Source organism: Urocampus carinirostris, chromosome 11, assembly GCF_059441175.1.
Source record: "Urocampus carinirostris isolate Australia breed hairy pipefish chromosome 11, RoL_Ucar_1.0, whole genome shotgun sequence".
Lineage (NCBI taxonomy): Eukaryota > Metazoa > Chordata > Actinopteri > Syngnathiformes > Syngnathidae > Urocampus > Urocampus carinirostris.
Genome location: NC_142359.1, coordinates 2213738 through 2229982, shown reverse-complemented (window position 1 = coordinate 2229982; position 16245 = coordinate 2213738). Strand labels below are relative to the sequence as shown.

At 41.7% G+C, this 16245-nt stretch overlaps 1 protein-coding gene across 2 annotated transcripts in view; it reads right to left on the bottom strand.

The window, feature by feature from the left end:
• The window catches only part of cog5 (component of oligomeric golgi complex 5), a 32670-nt gene that overhangs the window by 4623 nt on the left and 11802 nt on the right, over positions 1–16245 (bottom strand). For both annotated transcript variants that reach the window (XM_088348177.1, XM_088348178.1), the window contains exons 10-20: positions 13819–13896; positions 13553–13634; positions 11228–11423; positions 9226–9387; positions 7423–7522; positions 6590–6700; positions 6460–6522; positions 3599–3702; positions 3290–3527; positions 1018–1094; positions 797–923 (exon numbers count right to left, since the gene is read on the bottom strand). In XM_088348177.1, the coding sequence (XP_088204303.1) occupies positions 797–923; positions 1018–1094; positions 3290–3527; positions 3599–3702; positions 6460–6522; positions 6590–6700; positions 7423–7522; positions 9226–9387; positions 11228–11423; positions 13553–13634; positions 13819–13896 (1338 nt within the window). The remainder of the gene's footprint in view (positions 1–796; positions 924–1017; positions 1095–3289; positions 3528–3598; positions 3703–6459; positions 6523–6589; positions 6701–7422; positions 7523–9225; positions 9388–11227; positions 11424–13552; positions 13635–13818; positions 13897–16245) is intronic.

Here is a 16245-nt window from a genome sequence, read left to right as displayed (position 1 = left end):
TTATACTGGCTTTCAAGTTTTCAACTATCTTATCAGACTTATGGGGTTGTCTCTGTGGATTGCACATATCTTGACTCCCAAAAGTTGAAACCTTCCAATGATATGCGGCATGAATGATTTCAGTGACTGTTGACATTGTGGAGACACGTATGACTTTCAACAGTCCGACGGCCCGTTAAGGAGTTAAACCCCACGTTTGGTATCAATATAGAAGGATCTTATACATTTGACTATAAGGGATTTTATACGATTGAATTCAAGTTACATTTATCGAGTGCAATGAAGATTTTCACTGAGTGTGCTTCAGGTCACGCTGTTCCAAATGCGGAATGTTTTGGCCGGGGAATTTTGATAACAGGACTCTGACAGGGGAGGGCAGGCGATGTTTGGAGAACAAGGCCCTGATGACATAGGTGTTGTTTTGGTTAATTCCAGACACTCCTCTCAGAGATGGTGGACCCCACGTTGGGGCTTTCCTGGCACGCCCATGGGAGGAGCCGACACACCAGCTTGCGGAAAAAACATGGGCCGAGAGAGGGAAGCGGAAGATTGAGAGAGGAGGCTTGACAGAGACACGAGCGACACTAATTTGGCCATATTCGATGGAGTTCACTTAGTTAAATTGTTTAAGAAATTAAATCTGCCCTTGGGTGGAAATGCCGGTCTCTTGCCCATCTTTTCCATCATTGTTAGGTGAATGTAGGTTGTCTTTGGTTAAGTCGAACAATTTGGTAAACGCTACATTTTAATATTTGTTTCCTAACAATATGTAAAATAGGCAGTGAGGTGCATCTACCTGGTGCGGTGACATGAGCTCGGAAGGCGCCCTGGCGAAAAGGAAGTGAAGCACAGCGCTGTAAGGAATCAGGTCGCCCACGGCCGGACTCTTGACTATCAGGTTACTTGTCTGAAACAGCAGCGGCCTGAAACACAGCATCAACGTGAGCTTGGCATCAGTATGAACACGCAAAACCTCTTCATATATTTCAGTTGGGGTTTGTCGAATATCCTGCGTACCGAAAGGAACGAAGAACTCTGTAAGGTTTCCCCAGGTCAGATACTCGCCTGCAGAGCGGCGCCACAGCCAGCTCCATCTTGAAAACCGGACAACACCAAATATCAAAAATTGTTGTAGTAATACAAAGATAATAAAGGTGATTCTAAATGTTATTTTTACTGAATGGATGTTTTTTTGTACCACTAGGGGGAGAAATATATATATATATATTATATATATATATATATATATATATATATATACCAGCTCAGTAGCCTAGATGGTAAGGCGCCCGCTTTGAGACTGGGAGGTCGGTGGTTCGCGCCCCGGCCGAGTCATTCCTAAGACTTAAAAAGTGGTCGGCGGCGCCCTCTGTTGGCTGCGGCTGCATCGGCTCGCTACAACGGGTCAGGTGCAATCGACATTTCGTTCTGTGTACATTGTTACACAGAATGACAATACAAGGAAATTATTATTATTATTATTATATATATATATATAGAGAGAGAGAGAGAGAGAGAGAGAGAGAGATATAGAGAGAGAGATATAAACAGAGAGAGATATAGAGATATATATATATATATATAGAGAGATAGATATATAAAGATAGATAAATATAGATATAGAGAGAGAAAGGGATAGAGAGAGAGATAGATAGATTTAGGGACAGAGAGAGATAGAGGGAGAGAGAGATATAGATATATATAGAGAGATAAACATAGATAGATATAGATAGAGAGAGATAGAGAGATAAAGGGATAGAGAGAGAGAGAGAGAGAGAGAGATAAATAGAGGGAGAGAGAGATAGATATATATATATAGATAGAGATAGATAGATACAGAGATAAAGGGATAGAGAGATACATAAATAGATAGAGATAGATAGAGGGAGAGAGAGCGAGAGAGATATAGATATAGATAGAGAGATGGAGGGAGAGAGAGATGTAGATATAGAGCGATATATAGATATAGAGAGATAGAGATAGATATAGATAGAGATATAGATAGAGAGATATAGATATATATAGATAGAGATAGATAGATAAAGAAATAAAGGAAAAGAGAGATAGATAGATAGAGATAAATAGAGATAAATAGATAGAGGGAGAGAGAGTTAGAGATATTGATATAGATAGAGATAGATAGAGAGCGATAGAGAGAGAGAGAGTGTTAGAGACAGAGAGAGAGAGAGAGAGAGAGAGAGAGAGAGAGAGAGAGAGAGAGAGAGAGAGATAGATACTTTATTCATCCCTGTAGGGAAATTCACACTTCCAGCAGTATCTAAAATATTACAAACGATCCTTTAAGTCCTTGACCTGTTTCCGGCCATACCGGCCTGAGAACGCCCAATCTTGGGAAGCTAAGGAGGGTTGGGACGGGTTTACGGGTGCTGTAAATAGGTCATTTTGGCCCACACTCAGCTGCGACAGCACTGACTGTATCCCCAGGTTAATTTGGTGATAAATAATTTCCCCAGGGCGACCAAATAAACGGAATTAAGTCTTTATTACTGGTTTATCAGGGCAGCACTGCGCCACAGGTCTGAGCCAGGTCCGAATCCAGCGATGCGACATTCGGTTCACCGTTTACCAGGGAAAGTAACTATTTTCCTAACTTCAGAATTTTAAATTTTATGATCAGTATTTGAGTCAGTTGACATGTAGTTGACTAATACTGCACCTCACCGGCAACTAATGTATCCTACACTTGAAGTTAAATGATAGTAAACAATAAAATAACAATCAGCAGTAAACAGTTTAATCAATTAAATTTAACTCTCACAACATGAGACAACTGGTCAAGTAGACTTAGCCTACTGTACTTTAAGTATTTTGTTCACAGCCAAAATAATTGTAAATGAATAAGAATTAAGTTTCACACAGTGGTTAGCGGGTGTGCGGCACAGTTCTGAGGTCGTGAGATCGAACCTCCTGGGTGGAGTTTGCATGTTCTCCCCGTGCTTGTGTGGGTTTTCTTCCGGGCACTCTGGTTTCCCCCCACATTCCAAAAACATGCATGCCAGGTTAATTGGACTTTCCAAATAGTCCTTAGGTGTGAATGAGTGAGTGAGTTGTCCGTCTCTGTCCTGCAACTGTCTGGCAAACGGTTCAGGGTGTCCCCTGCCCACTGCCCGAAGATAGCTGGGTTGGGCTCCAGCACCCCCGCGACCCTACTGAGGTTAAGCGGTGCAAATAATGGATAGATACTGGTTTATTCTGGAGCATCCTGACGAATCTCATTGTAAAATTCGTTACAAAAAAAAAAAAAAGAAGAAGTTCTCCCCGCACTCACTTGAGCAAAATCGGCAGCCAGGCGCATCTTTCCGCCTTCGCCCAGCGGGCGAAGCAAACTGGCGTGTCGGACGAAAAGCTGGATCGCCCGTCGAGCGATCCTCTCCGTGCTTTCCAAGATGAAATCCGTGCACTCGAAGTGCCGGAAGTAGTCGCTCATGACTCTGGAGATAAATCCCTGCAGCTCTTTCATGTAGAGCGAGCAGGGAATTTCAGGCGGGTTTGGACTGGGCACCTTGCTGCAGAACACAAAGAATATTCAAAACATTTGAAGCGGTTCCCTTTTTTATGAATAGAAGAAATGGGAGACCTTGAAAAGTCCTCCTGGTGGAGCGTGATGATGATGGCTTCGATGGAATCGCTGACCGACTGCAAGAGAGGCTGCACTGCGTTGGTCATCAGGGCCTGGACGTCCTAGGCAAAGAACCCACAATGGACGGCGTCCTTTAAGCTGCAATTGTTCCTGTTATTGGCCATCATTGGAGTCCCAGTGACGTAAAAAGGGCTTGTGGCTTACTGATAAGGATTAGCATAACACCAGTGTTCATTTGACCTCTGAAAAGTGATGGGTCCCGGGGACTTGCATGCTCAAAAATCTATGGGTCCCAACCAGGGTTGGGTAGGATTACTTTCAATGACTTTTGGATGACTCCAATACCAAATATGCTAATAAAAGACAAAAGAAAGTAAATAGGAATCAAATGATGACTCCCAACACGTGGTAAGCTTTCTCTCCTGGCTTTGATCTCTTTGATCTCCGGCAAAACGAACATAAAATGCCACAGAAACCAGGGTTGGGTAGGGTTACTTTAACTGGATTACTTTCAATGACTTTTGGATGACTCCAATACCAAATATGCTAATAAAAGACAAAAGAAAGTAAATAGGAATCAAATGATGACTCCCAACACGTGGTAAGCTTTCTCTCCTGGCTTTGATCTCTTTGATCTCCGGCAAAACGAACATAAAATGCGACGGAAACAAAATGAAAATCAATCCAAACAGCTTGCCAACATCATTTTTGCCATTCCATGTGTTCCGTTACTCCCCAAGCCTGCACAAAATTTTGTCATTTGATTCCTATTGAGTTTCTTTTGTCTTTTATTAGCATATTTTGTATTGGAGTCATCCAAAAGTAATTGAAAGTAATCCAGTTAAAGTAACCCTACCCAACCCTGGTCCCAACAGAGATCTATGGGTCCCCAAAATTTAGTGTTATCGAGGTTGAAATTGTAAATCGGTGACAAATAATATAATAAAATCCATATATTCATTCAGTTTTAATCATCAAATTATGAATTCATTTTCTGCATCAAATTATTGTCGGTAATATACCGATTCAAGGGATAACCACAAACCTGTCTTTTTTTCATTTTCTCCTTTCATAATTCCTTTTTTTTAAACTACTTTATACAACATCATCATTCGTAATATAATGAATCAAAGCAAGTGAGCCGTTTCAGAGCTGGCTCACTTGAATGAGTTGAGCCGAAAAAGCCGCTTCTCTTAAAAGAGACGGACTTTTCACCACACAACTCGAGATCGGCGTGCGGACGAAAACTCGAACCGCGAGACCAAAACAACATCTGCCGGATCTGCCTGACATAAAGTTTGGAGTGCGGTAAGTCTTTGTTTAAAAAAAATGTAATCGGGTAATAATGACAATTTTGTGTCAAAAAAAGTTGCGTCCCGGGGACGCACGTTGATTTGAGACGATGCGTCCCCAGGACGCAGGGACGCGGGCAAACCAGAACACTATATATAACTTGCTATGAAATGAACCTGTTTTTCTATTTAATACACAAGTAATCATTCACACACGCACACATATGGTCTCATTCAAAGATCCACACATTTAGGTATTTTTCCATTGTATGTAATGTAATGCGCATGCGGGACTTTTCAATAAATACGCGCTACTGAACCGGAAGTGGTCAGAAAGATCCGGACAGCCTGAGGTGCCACGTTGTACTCGCTGACGGGTCATTCTCCTACTGCAGTAGTCCCTCCAAACTTTATTTCCGGCGTTTGCCTGTTTTCTTTGGTCAGCCGAAGGGGCCGGATCTAATATTTTATATTTGGACTCGACACACACCTATAAGCGGTGTCTGACACCCGTGACAAAATGGCAAAAAAAAACAAAGAATATTTGTCAGAAATTCAAATAAAACTTCAGAGACTGGGAGGTCGCTGGTTCGCGCCTCGGCCGAGTCATACCTAAGACTTATAACATTGGTAAAATGGCGGCGCCCTCTGTTGGCTGCGGCTGCATCGACTCGCTACAACGGGTCAGGTGTATCGACATTTCGTTCTGTGTACATTGCTACAAAGAATGACAATACAAAAGGAAATTATTATTATTATTATTATTAACTCGCTGAGACTTTAATAGTAAAAATATTGTAACACAACTAACAAGTAAACCTGTTTGATAAACATTTTAAGAAATCACAAAAAAAAAAACATGAAATCGTATTGCAAAAAGCAATCACATTTTTAACAAAGCTCGCGAATTGTTAAGTGTGGGCACTTCTTTTTGAGAGCCAAATTGACAAACTAACGTTATGGTAACAGCTAATCACTCCGCTTTCCACTGGAGCATGCTTTTTACCCTCGCCCTCAATCACACACACGCATCCTTGATTGACGAACTAATTTTCTGACAAGCGCTAATGTATCGGTCTCCACCTGAAGGTGCTTTCCTAAAACCAGCGTCTGAAACTCCTGAGAAAAAGTTACCGGACACCAGGGCAGACAACCTTGAAAAGTTGCCTCCCCATTTTTCACAAGACGACTTATCGCAAAAAAAGGATTGATAATCAGTATATATAACAGAACAACACTTTAAAATTAAGTTTATTATAAATCTACTTATTACATTCATTGCATGTATATGACATGGCTGTTTTCCATCTGCCATCAGTAGGTACCTGTATTGACTCATCTTCATTCAGGCGATATTTGCGTTGCGTCGTCTGCTACAAACCACGTGAACTCCTCTTTCCACTGAAGGATTTTATACATTTGACTATAAAGGATTTTATAGGATTGACTACAAATTCCATTTAATGCAAACGTACGAACCCTGACTCATGTGAACAGGTCAACTTATCTTGGTTAACGTTGACCCACAAAAAGCAACTAGAAGAAAAGTTTTACAAGATTGTTTACCTCCAAGGTCGAAGATAGGGCCTCCGCGGGAGCCGTCGAACTTGCCCCCAGACCAGAAATGATCTAAAAACAAAAACAAGTCGGATAGTAAATGTTTTAAATAATATAGCAAACAGAACTCTCATTTCACCTTGGCAACAGCCTGCTGCAGACGGTAGAGCGAGTTGACGACAGCCGTGTTCCTCCTCTGGCCTTCGGATAACGGACCGATCACCTGACTGGCATCGCTCTGAGTGCACAACTGCACACATTCGAATTAGCAAAGTACGTAATACAGATTTTCATTTGGCTCAAACAATAAAACAAAATAAAGAATACCGGCTCCCAAGTGGGGCTACAAAGAAACATCCTCAAAGTGATGAAGGATTTTATACATTTTACTATTAAATACAAGTTACATTTATCGGGTGCAATGAAGATTTTCACCGAGTGGGCTGAAGTTCAATGACAGGTCACGCTGATCCAAATTTGGAATGTTTTGGCTGGGGAATTTTGCTAACAGGACTCTCACGCAGAACGGCAGGCATTGTTTGGAGAAGTTATTTTGATAAGCGCTTTGCTGTTATGAGTTTTTTAGACATCGAGGCGAGGTGGTGGAGCTGTAGAGCCTTCGTGGGGGGCTTTCCTGGCGCGCCCATGGGAGGAGCCGGCACACCAGCTGGCGGAGGGACGTGGGTCGAGAGAAGAACGATAGAAGATCGAGGGAGAATCGAGAGAGGGCTTGACAGAGACTCGAGCGACACTAATTCGATGGAGTTCACTTCGTTAAATACTTTAAGAAATTAAATCTGGCCCCGTGTGGAAATGTCCATATTTCCCCAAGAAGAAACAAGCGTGCATTGTTAGGAGAATGCAGGTTGTGTTTTGTTAATGGAGTCAGATAACTAATTCGAACTATTTGGTAAACGGTACATTTTTAATATATTTAATTCCTCACAGTGATCAGCCCTAAAAGAAACGTACCAGTTGTTCGGACTTGACACAGAAAAGTCGCACGGTCTTGGCGGCGTTCCTGGCAACGGCGAGAGCCAGGTCTGAATCCAGCGATGCGACATTCAGTTCACTGCGAACCAAGCAAAAACGGAACAAGTGTATCCTACGCTTGAAGTTCAACAATAATAAACAGTAAACAATAAAATAATCAGCAGTAAATATAGTTTAATAAAATAAATTGAACTCTCACAACACGAGACAACTGGTCAAATAGACTTAGCCTACTGTACTTTATGTATTTCGTTCACAGCCAAAATCAATTGTAAATGAATATAAATTAAAAAAAAAATTCAAAAATTAAAATTAAATAGAATAAATCACAATCTCTAGTCATACAACTGCTTAAGAAGACAAATGCTTCTGTACTTCAAGTATTTTTACACAACAAAAGTAAACATCCATCCATCCATTATCGGCACCACTTATCCTCAGTAGGGTCGCGGGGATGCCGGAGCCCATCCTAGCTATTTTCGGGCAGTGGGCAGGGCACACCCTCAACTGCTTGCCAGCCAGTCGCAGGGCCAAAAGTAAACAGTTCAACAATATAAAGTGTGTTAAACAGTGTCGTGTAAAGTACATAAATCAAACTTTCACAACTTGAAACAACTGGTCAAGAAGAAAAGAGCAACTGCTATTTTGTTAACAATAAATTTCAACAGTACCTCCATCACATCCACATCTCTCTCCCCCTCTCTGTCTATGATATCTGACAAGACCTCTCTCCGTGAAGCAAGAGCAACTGTTTAGAGACGCAGGTCCCAAAGAAAAAGAATCCTACAATGGTTTCCCCAAATTAGATGTTAAGTAGTGTTAAATCAATAGCGCTCTTACACGTGATATTACGATAAGTGTGACGTCATTGTTTTGTTTAATTGACGATGGCTGCCGGGTTAGGTTGAATGAGAGCCAAAAGGCCGAGCGAGGACGTCTTGCTTTTCTTCCTTACGCACAAGCTTTAATATAAGAAAACATGCCGATGTGTACTAGAGAAAGTAAAGCACCGCTTTTGACAGTAACAGTAACACTGGAAATAATAATTCGATAACCCAGTTACAGAAAATATAACGCGGTTAGTCTCCACACTGCTTATGACCAAGACTAGCAAATGCTCATTTCACCACTAGATGCTCAGTGACAATTCTGGCAGAACAGCAATCTACAACTACAGTACACTGAGTGACTTGATACCACCTTTGTTGTGGATTATTGGAGTCGAGCTTGACATAAGGAGAACGCATTGGTTTAAAACGGGAAATTCCGGGCTTGTTTCTCCCGAGTGTAAATGTCAGCGAATGTTATTATTAATCGCCTTGAGCTGCCAAGGAATAACATTTTTCTTTTCCAAGTTCTTATTGGCAGAGAACATGCGGTCAAGCCGACCCTAACAGTTCTTGGAAAATGGGAAATTGTGAAAATCGAAAGAGGACAAAACATTCTGTCTGGTAGCGTCCATTTTGAGATAAACACGTGCGTCATCGCGAGGGGGACAGGAGAAAGTAATACGAGATGTCTTAGGATATAAAAAGCCAATTGTCTCTGAAGACAAATGTGACCTCTGTTTTGTACGCTGATAAAGATAATTAAACGAGCTCTACCTCTCACGCCAAGACTTCTCGGAATCTTGTTTTACATATTTTGGCGGCATATTTCTCGGGCTACTCCGAGACCTTCAGCAGCAGATGGCGCCATTGATTTACGACGGGTACGTTGCAACCGATCCGGGTTGTTAGTCGAATGCTACCCGTCTTGCATCATGTACTGCCAAGTACTAACCTGTTGATGGTCTTTATGATGCTCTCCAGCTCGTCTTGAGAGGGTGGGTTGCGTCCACCCGGTGGAAATACGAGGTTGATGGGGTCGAACAGGCGAGAGAGAGACTTTGACAAGTAGGCCGCTTCGTACGGTTTAAGGGAATCCTTGAGTGCCCTCTCGGGACTGCGCACACCCAACAAACATAAAGAACAGGTTGGAATTCATTGAGTTGTACTAGGGTTCCCAGAGTTAAAATTTAAGACTTTTCAATGGCTTTTGAAATCTAATTTAAGTCCACAAAAAAACACGATTAAAACAAAATAAATAAAAAGCAGATATTTTTTTGCCACTTCCTATTTAATGAACACTTTCTGGGCATGGTCCAAAGTAAATGTCCCTTATCGAAGTTGCCATGTGTACTGTGGGTAGAACCAAGACACGAGTCTGCTCTAAATAGCCCGACTGAGACCACATCACCGTTTTGATAGTTCCGTTATTGCTGTCACGCCAATTGCCACTAGAGTAAATCGGCAAATTATCTAAAAAGACAATTGATCAATTTTACAAAATCTTTTTGGTTCAAACAAATATAAATCTTATTTAGGTATTCATCTTTTTAAGACTTTTGATAATCGAATTTAAGACAAACAGGGGCCAGTTATGGCCCGTAATAAAATTTTTGCTAGCCTGCGGCCATAAATTTAAGGATATGTTGAATGCAGTATAAAATAAATTTGTACAAAAAATATCACCATTTCACCAGATGATGGCAGTAGCCCTTAGGCTTTCTTTGAGAATTTTAGCCCAACTTATTTCCAACATGGCAACTGAAAAAAGGAAAGTTGATTGTGAGGGCTGCTGCTTCCAGGACAAGTGGAAATTTGAGTATTGTTCACCAAAATCTGAAACAACTACATGAGACTAATTTGCCGAGTGACTGGCTGTTTTCAAAGACTATCATATCAAGAGGCACTAAACATTCCGACTACAAAAAGTGAACAGGAAACAAACGCTGTGAAACGGTGAAGCAACTGAAAGCAGTTTTAACGGCACAGCAGCTCGTTTTCACCAGACTCTCTGCGTCAAATGAAAACGATACGAAGGCGAGCGACGAGGTCGCATTACTGATTGCCAAGGACTGCTATTTTTTGGTGGGAGGGTGAATCTATTAAAGACTGTTTAAAGAATGCCAGGCTTACCAAAAATGGCACGCTCTCTGCAAAGTTTGGACACCCCTGATTTAAGTTATTTAATGGCAATTAAGACTTTATTTTTACAATGATTAATATAATGCCTTTTAGGACTTTCTAAGAATGCACAGGAACCCCGATTTTACCTACAACCCGATTGACGTAGCTAGATGGATTGATCAAACTAGGCTGTGTGATACTTCATTGACAAAGGTATCTTTATGCATTAATACAATCCCAAAACTTTATGTAACATCTTACATGCCCACACTTCTTGTGTAAATATTGTGTAAATTATAACCTTTATCTTCTTTGTGGGATTGTGGGCGCGTTCCTAAGGATGGGCTGGGCACCCGTATGATGCGGCAGGGGTAAACCAGCAAAAGCTGTCGGGCCCTGCTCTTGGACAAAGGAGTGTGTTGTGTCACCTTAACCCGAGTGACACGGTCGCTTTCTGGTGTCCCATTTCATATGGAGGGACAAAAGCATGACCAACTTAGGTGCCGAGGTGCCTAACTTGTTTGGGTGTTTGGGCATTTGGGTTGGCCATGGTCCCCAAAAATTTGCGTGTGTTTTTTTGCTATTTTTTTCCCCTTTTATTTTCTTTGTTATTGTATGTGTTTGTCTTGCTGTCGGTCACCCCTCTTGAGGGATAGGACCAAGGTAGATAGATAGAAATCTTCTTTGTTCCTTTATCTTCTTTGTTTTCTTCTATCCTCACTGTTAAATGTGAACCTGGAGTGCCACGTCCAATTTCGTTGTCACAATATGTTCAACCCATTTTGTAACAATGACAACAAAGGTATATTCTTCTTCTTCTTTAGGTTGCTTACTTGTAGTCCTGTTTGCTTTGAGAGAAGAGGTCAGGGCTGTCGGTTTCCGGCTCCAGTGTTACATCCGCCCCGCCAATGTTGATGTTGGAGCTGTGCAGGCTGGCGCTGTACTGCAGGAGGCGCCGCCACAGCTCATTGTACAGGCGCAACAATTTCGGATACTCTCCTTCGAACGCTTGCTTCAGGTACGAAGAGGCTGTTTGGTGGAAAAAATGAACAACACGGCAGAGCTGTTTCCGCAGTCTAAGTTGCTCAAATTTCAGGATCTTATCAAATACAGTACAGCTGTAATTGTATTTGAAGCTTTTAGCAAAATATTGCCCGTAAATTCACAGAAAACTTTTGAAATTCAAGAAAGGGCTTGTGATTTGAGAGAATATGGATCATTAAATATAACTAGAATTCGAACAACGCGTAAAGTTTTTTTGTGTGTCTGTCCGTGATGTAAAACTGCCGAACGGTCCAAGTTTACGTCTGAAACAATGCACAGGTTTAAACTACAGTATTTTCACGACTATAAGGCACACTGGGTTATAAGGTGGCCCCCCAAAAATAGTCCTATATTTTCCATACATAAGGCGCACCAAACTATAAGGCGATACAGTGGGAACGTCAAACTTATTAACCCTTTCACATTCCGACGGCTCGCAAATAAGCAAATACGTTGTTCTCAGACGCATACGGAAACGGTGTCTGTACAATGTCACCAATCGCTCAAATGCGTCATTCCGCATGTCATTAGGAAGGTTAAACTCTTGGGTTTCAACAAATACCAACCATTTCTTAATTTCTATTTTTGCTGACAACTGTGTGGACAACAAAGTAAGAATTTCATTGTGCAGGGAAACGTAGTTCTTAATAGACTCATCAAGATACATCAGGTCTGGAACGAGATACTGGGAAAATATATAAAGCTGGGGTAGCTCACCAAAGTCATCTTGCAGCCATCACATTCAATAATAGTACGCAACCATGGTCCTCTTACATCCGTGAGTGTAGTAAATCCAACCGTGTCAAATATTTACACCAAAACACGCAATAATACCGACAAATAGGAGAAAAATTCCGCCGAGAAGCATCTGCATCGATTGACATTGCTTGTTGCTAGCTGACCGTTCAGCCCCAAAATTCCTGTTCACAAATACAAGCTGGCAAAAAATGTTTTCTCCACCCATAGAGCAACCTAACATGTGATTCACATTCATCTTTTTCGGCCATTTACAGGCTTTGTTTTGACCTGCTTTAGCCTAATCTAGCCTGTAAATGCTAAAAAGGAGCCGCCTCCTTTACCTTGGAATAACTTTAGCCAATAGTGACTGATTCAAAGGATGATTTACACCACGGACTACTTTGCCTATGAAGGAAAATCTAGTCGGCGCCTGCTTGCCTTAGTTGCGAGACCTTGTGACTCAATATTAACCCATATATAAGGCGCACGGATTTATAAGGCGCATGGTCAGCTTTTGAAAAAAATAAAGGCTTTTCCGTGCGCCTTATAGTTGTGAAAATACGGTAATCTAGAAAAAGTTGGTCTGGTCCCAGTATGCAATGCGAGAGGCTTAGTTGGCTCTGTAACGTAAGTCTGTTCTACGATTGTTGGTATTTTATGCCCTCAGCATCGTTGGTTTTCTGTTCGGACCATTATTCATACTATTGTGTAGAATTGTAAGTTCTAAATGTCAATTATTCTCATCTCATCTCATCAGCCGTACCGCTTATCCTCATTAGGGTCGCGGGGGGCTGGAGCCCATCCCAGCCATCTCCGGGCAGTGGGCAGGGGACACCCTGAACTGGTTGCCAGCCAATCGCAGGGCACACGGAGACAGACAACTCATTCGCTCATTCACACCTAGGTACAATTTGGACCGGCCAATTCACCTGAAATGCATGTTTTTGGAATGTGGGAGGAAACCGGAGTGCCCGGACGAAACCCACGCAAGCACGGGGAGAACATACAAACTCCGCACAGGAAGTCTGGAGCTGGATTTGAACCCACGCAGGAGGTTCCCATGACATGAACTGTGCCGAACAAGCGCTAACCACTGCGCCGCCGTGCTGCCCTGTCAATTATTCGTTTTTCTAATTTTCCATGAGGAAAACGGTGCTGTGTTAAGGATTCTTCCCTGCAAGGAATTGGGATAGGCATTTGAAAGATTTGACTTCGGCCTACTCCCTTGTGTATATTATCGTATTGTATCCGTTTTTTCATGCGCTAATATTTTGTTTTTTCCCTTGGTAAATTGTTGATGTCTTTTTGTGCATGCTGTGACTCAATCAATCAAACGAGACGCCATATTGGCAATTTACCCCGAAACAAACTCTCACCTTGAGTAGCTTTATGAAACTCCTCTTTTAATGTCTTTGTTACGTCGGTCCAAAAGGTGGAGAGGATATCAGGCTCGCCATCCTGTCATTGGATATAAGAAAGATCATTTTCTATGAAGGTGCGTCATTCAAAACACGATAAGTTGACGAGCGATTTGGACCTACAATCAGATGAACACAGAAAAAGTGTAAAAGAAAACGAAGTTACTAAATAAAAATCCCCAAAAAAGAAGTCATTTTGATGCTCAACAGTGGTAGTGACTCACCTTAATAATCTCATCGATAAAACATCGGTGAGTGACAGGGTCTCGCTTCTTCATCAGGACCTTCTGAAGATGCTGCACCTAAAAACCAAAAAAGATAGGGGAATACACACTTGATTAGTATGTATGTATTTCGCTTATTTTTTTTCTTTTCTAACATGTCGCAACAACATCCATCCATCCATTATCTGCACCGCTTATCCTCAGTAGGGTCGCGGGGGTGCTGGAGCCCATCCCAGCTATCTTCGGGCAGTGGGCAGGGGACACCCTCAACTGCTTGTCAGGACAATCGCAGGGCACACAGGGACAGACAACTTGCTCGCTCATTCACACCTAGGGACAATTTGGACCGGCCAATTCACCTGAAATGCATGTTTTTGGGATGTGGGAGGAAACCGGAGTGCCCGGAGGACACCCACGCATTTTCCAATTTGCTTCAGTATTTACTTGCATAGACAACTACAGAAAAATCGAAGTACAGTACTTAGTAGCACTGATTTTTGTGTTATCTGATGGAAAATTAGCTTTAAGCTAAATCTCGTCATTGCAAAATATATTGTGCATTGTCCCTGTTAAATAACAAACCCCGTTTTCAAAAATACCAATATGTTCATCGTAATTGGCACCGTCACAAATTGTCAGGAGAGAAGAGTTGTGTGCAGTGTTGGGACTTGCGCGTTACAAAGGAATACCATCCTGGACCCGATTACTCTTGACAGTAGCAAGTGCAGTAAATCGTTATTAATAAAAATGCTATAATTACACGGTCATTACTATAATGCCACTTATTAAATGCAAATCTTGTTTTACAGTGTCACTCACATTGTCGCAAACAACCCTTGATCCGCCAACAACATTCTTGGTTATTTTTACCGACAAAGCACAAGTAAATACAGTTACTGTGGCACGGTTTCAAGCACGGACTACAAGATGTTAAATTTCTCCTCATGGAGATATTCTCCTTACTGTATGAACTTGCATCCACACCTAGGGACAATTTGGACCGACCAATCAACCTGACATGCATGTTTTTTTGGAATGTGGGAGAAACCGGAGTGCCTGGAGGAAACCCACACAGGCACGGGGAGAACATGCAAACTTCACACGAGCGAACCACTGCGCTGCCGTGCTCTATTGATGTTGGGTCATTGAGTTCAAAAAATTAAAAAAAACAGTATTAAAAGCAGAAAAATGAGCCAAATTTGGACTCATTTTAATTATAACGATTGCTCTGAAGCAGAGTGCAGTCAATCTTTCAATCATCTGCTGATCCTATGCTTTTTGTTTTAATCAAATTTATTTTTTTTGCAGTTTTTAAAGGATCGGGGTCAAAATAGAATTGTGAAGTGTTTTTTTTTTTCATTCCATCATTTAATTTGATTGTTTTTCATTTTCAGGAGTTAGGTTTTATTGTTCGACTTGAAATCGGTTCAATGTAAAAAACTGTGAATATTTCATGTGTTTTTCAGGATTCCCTGCAAAATATATTCAATTGTGAGTTAATAAATAATGTGGCGCATCTTTTTTTAACGTTATTGATAGTATATGCTGCCCCTTGCAACAACATCACATCACAAAATGAATAGATCACCTGAAAACGGACGCTTCTTCGTCAAATCATATAAAAAAATATATCATTTATTACATTATTCTACTGCCATCAGTTAGTTCGTTTTGCTTTGTTTTTGTTTCATATCATTCTCCTCCCAATTTTCTAACAATATAATGTTTTAAACCCGAGTCAATTGTGAGTTTTCTCATTGAAGGATTTTATACATTTTACTATAAAGGATTTTATACGATTAAATACAAGTTACATTTATCGAGTGCAATGAAGATTTTTAACTGAGTGGGCTTCAGGTCACGATGTTCCAAATGCGGAATGTTTTGGCTGGGGAATTTTGATAACAGGACTCTGACGAAGGACGTCAGGCATTGTTTTGATAAACGCTCGGTGTTGTTTTGAGTTTCTCCAGACATCGAGGCGAGGGGGTGGACCCCACGTGGGGGCTTTCATTGGCACGCCCATGGGAGGAGCCGGCACACCAGCTTGCGGAAAAAACGTGGGCAGAGGAAAAAAAGCAGAAGATCGAGAGAGGAGGCTTGACGGAGACTCGAGCGACACTAATTCGGCCATATATTCGATGGAGTTCACTTAGTTAAATTCATCTCATCTCATTAGCCGTACCGCTTATCCTCATTAGGGTCGCGGGGGGGCTGGAGCCCATCCCAGCCATCTCCGGGCAGTGGGCAGGGGACACCCTGAACTGGTTGCCAGCCAGTCGCAAGGCACACAGGGACAGACAGCTCATTCGCTCATTCACACCTAGGGACAATTTAGACCGGCCAATTCACCTGAAATTGTTTAAGAAATTAAATCTGCCCCCGTGTGGAAATGTCGGTCTCTTGTTCATTTTTCCATCAAGAAAC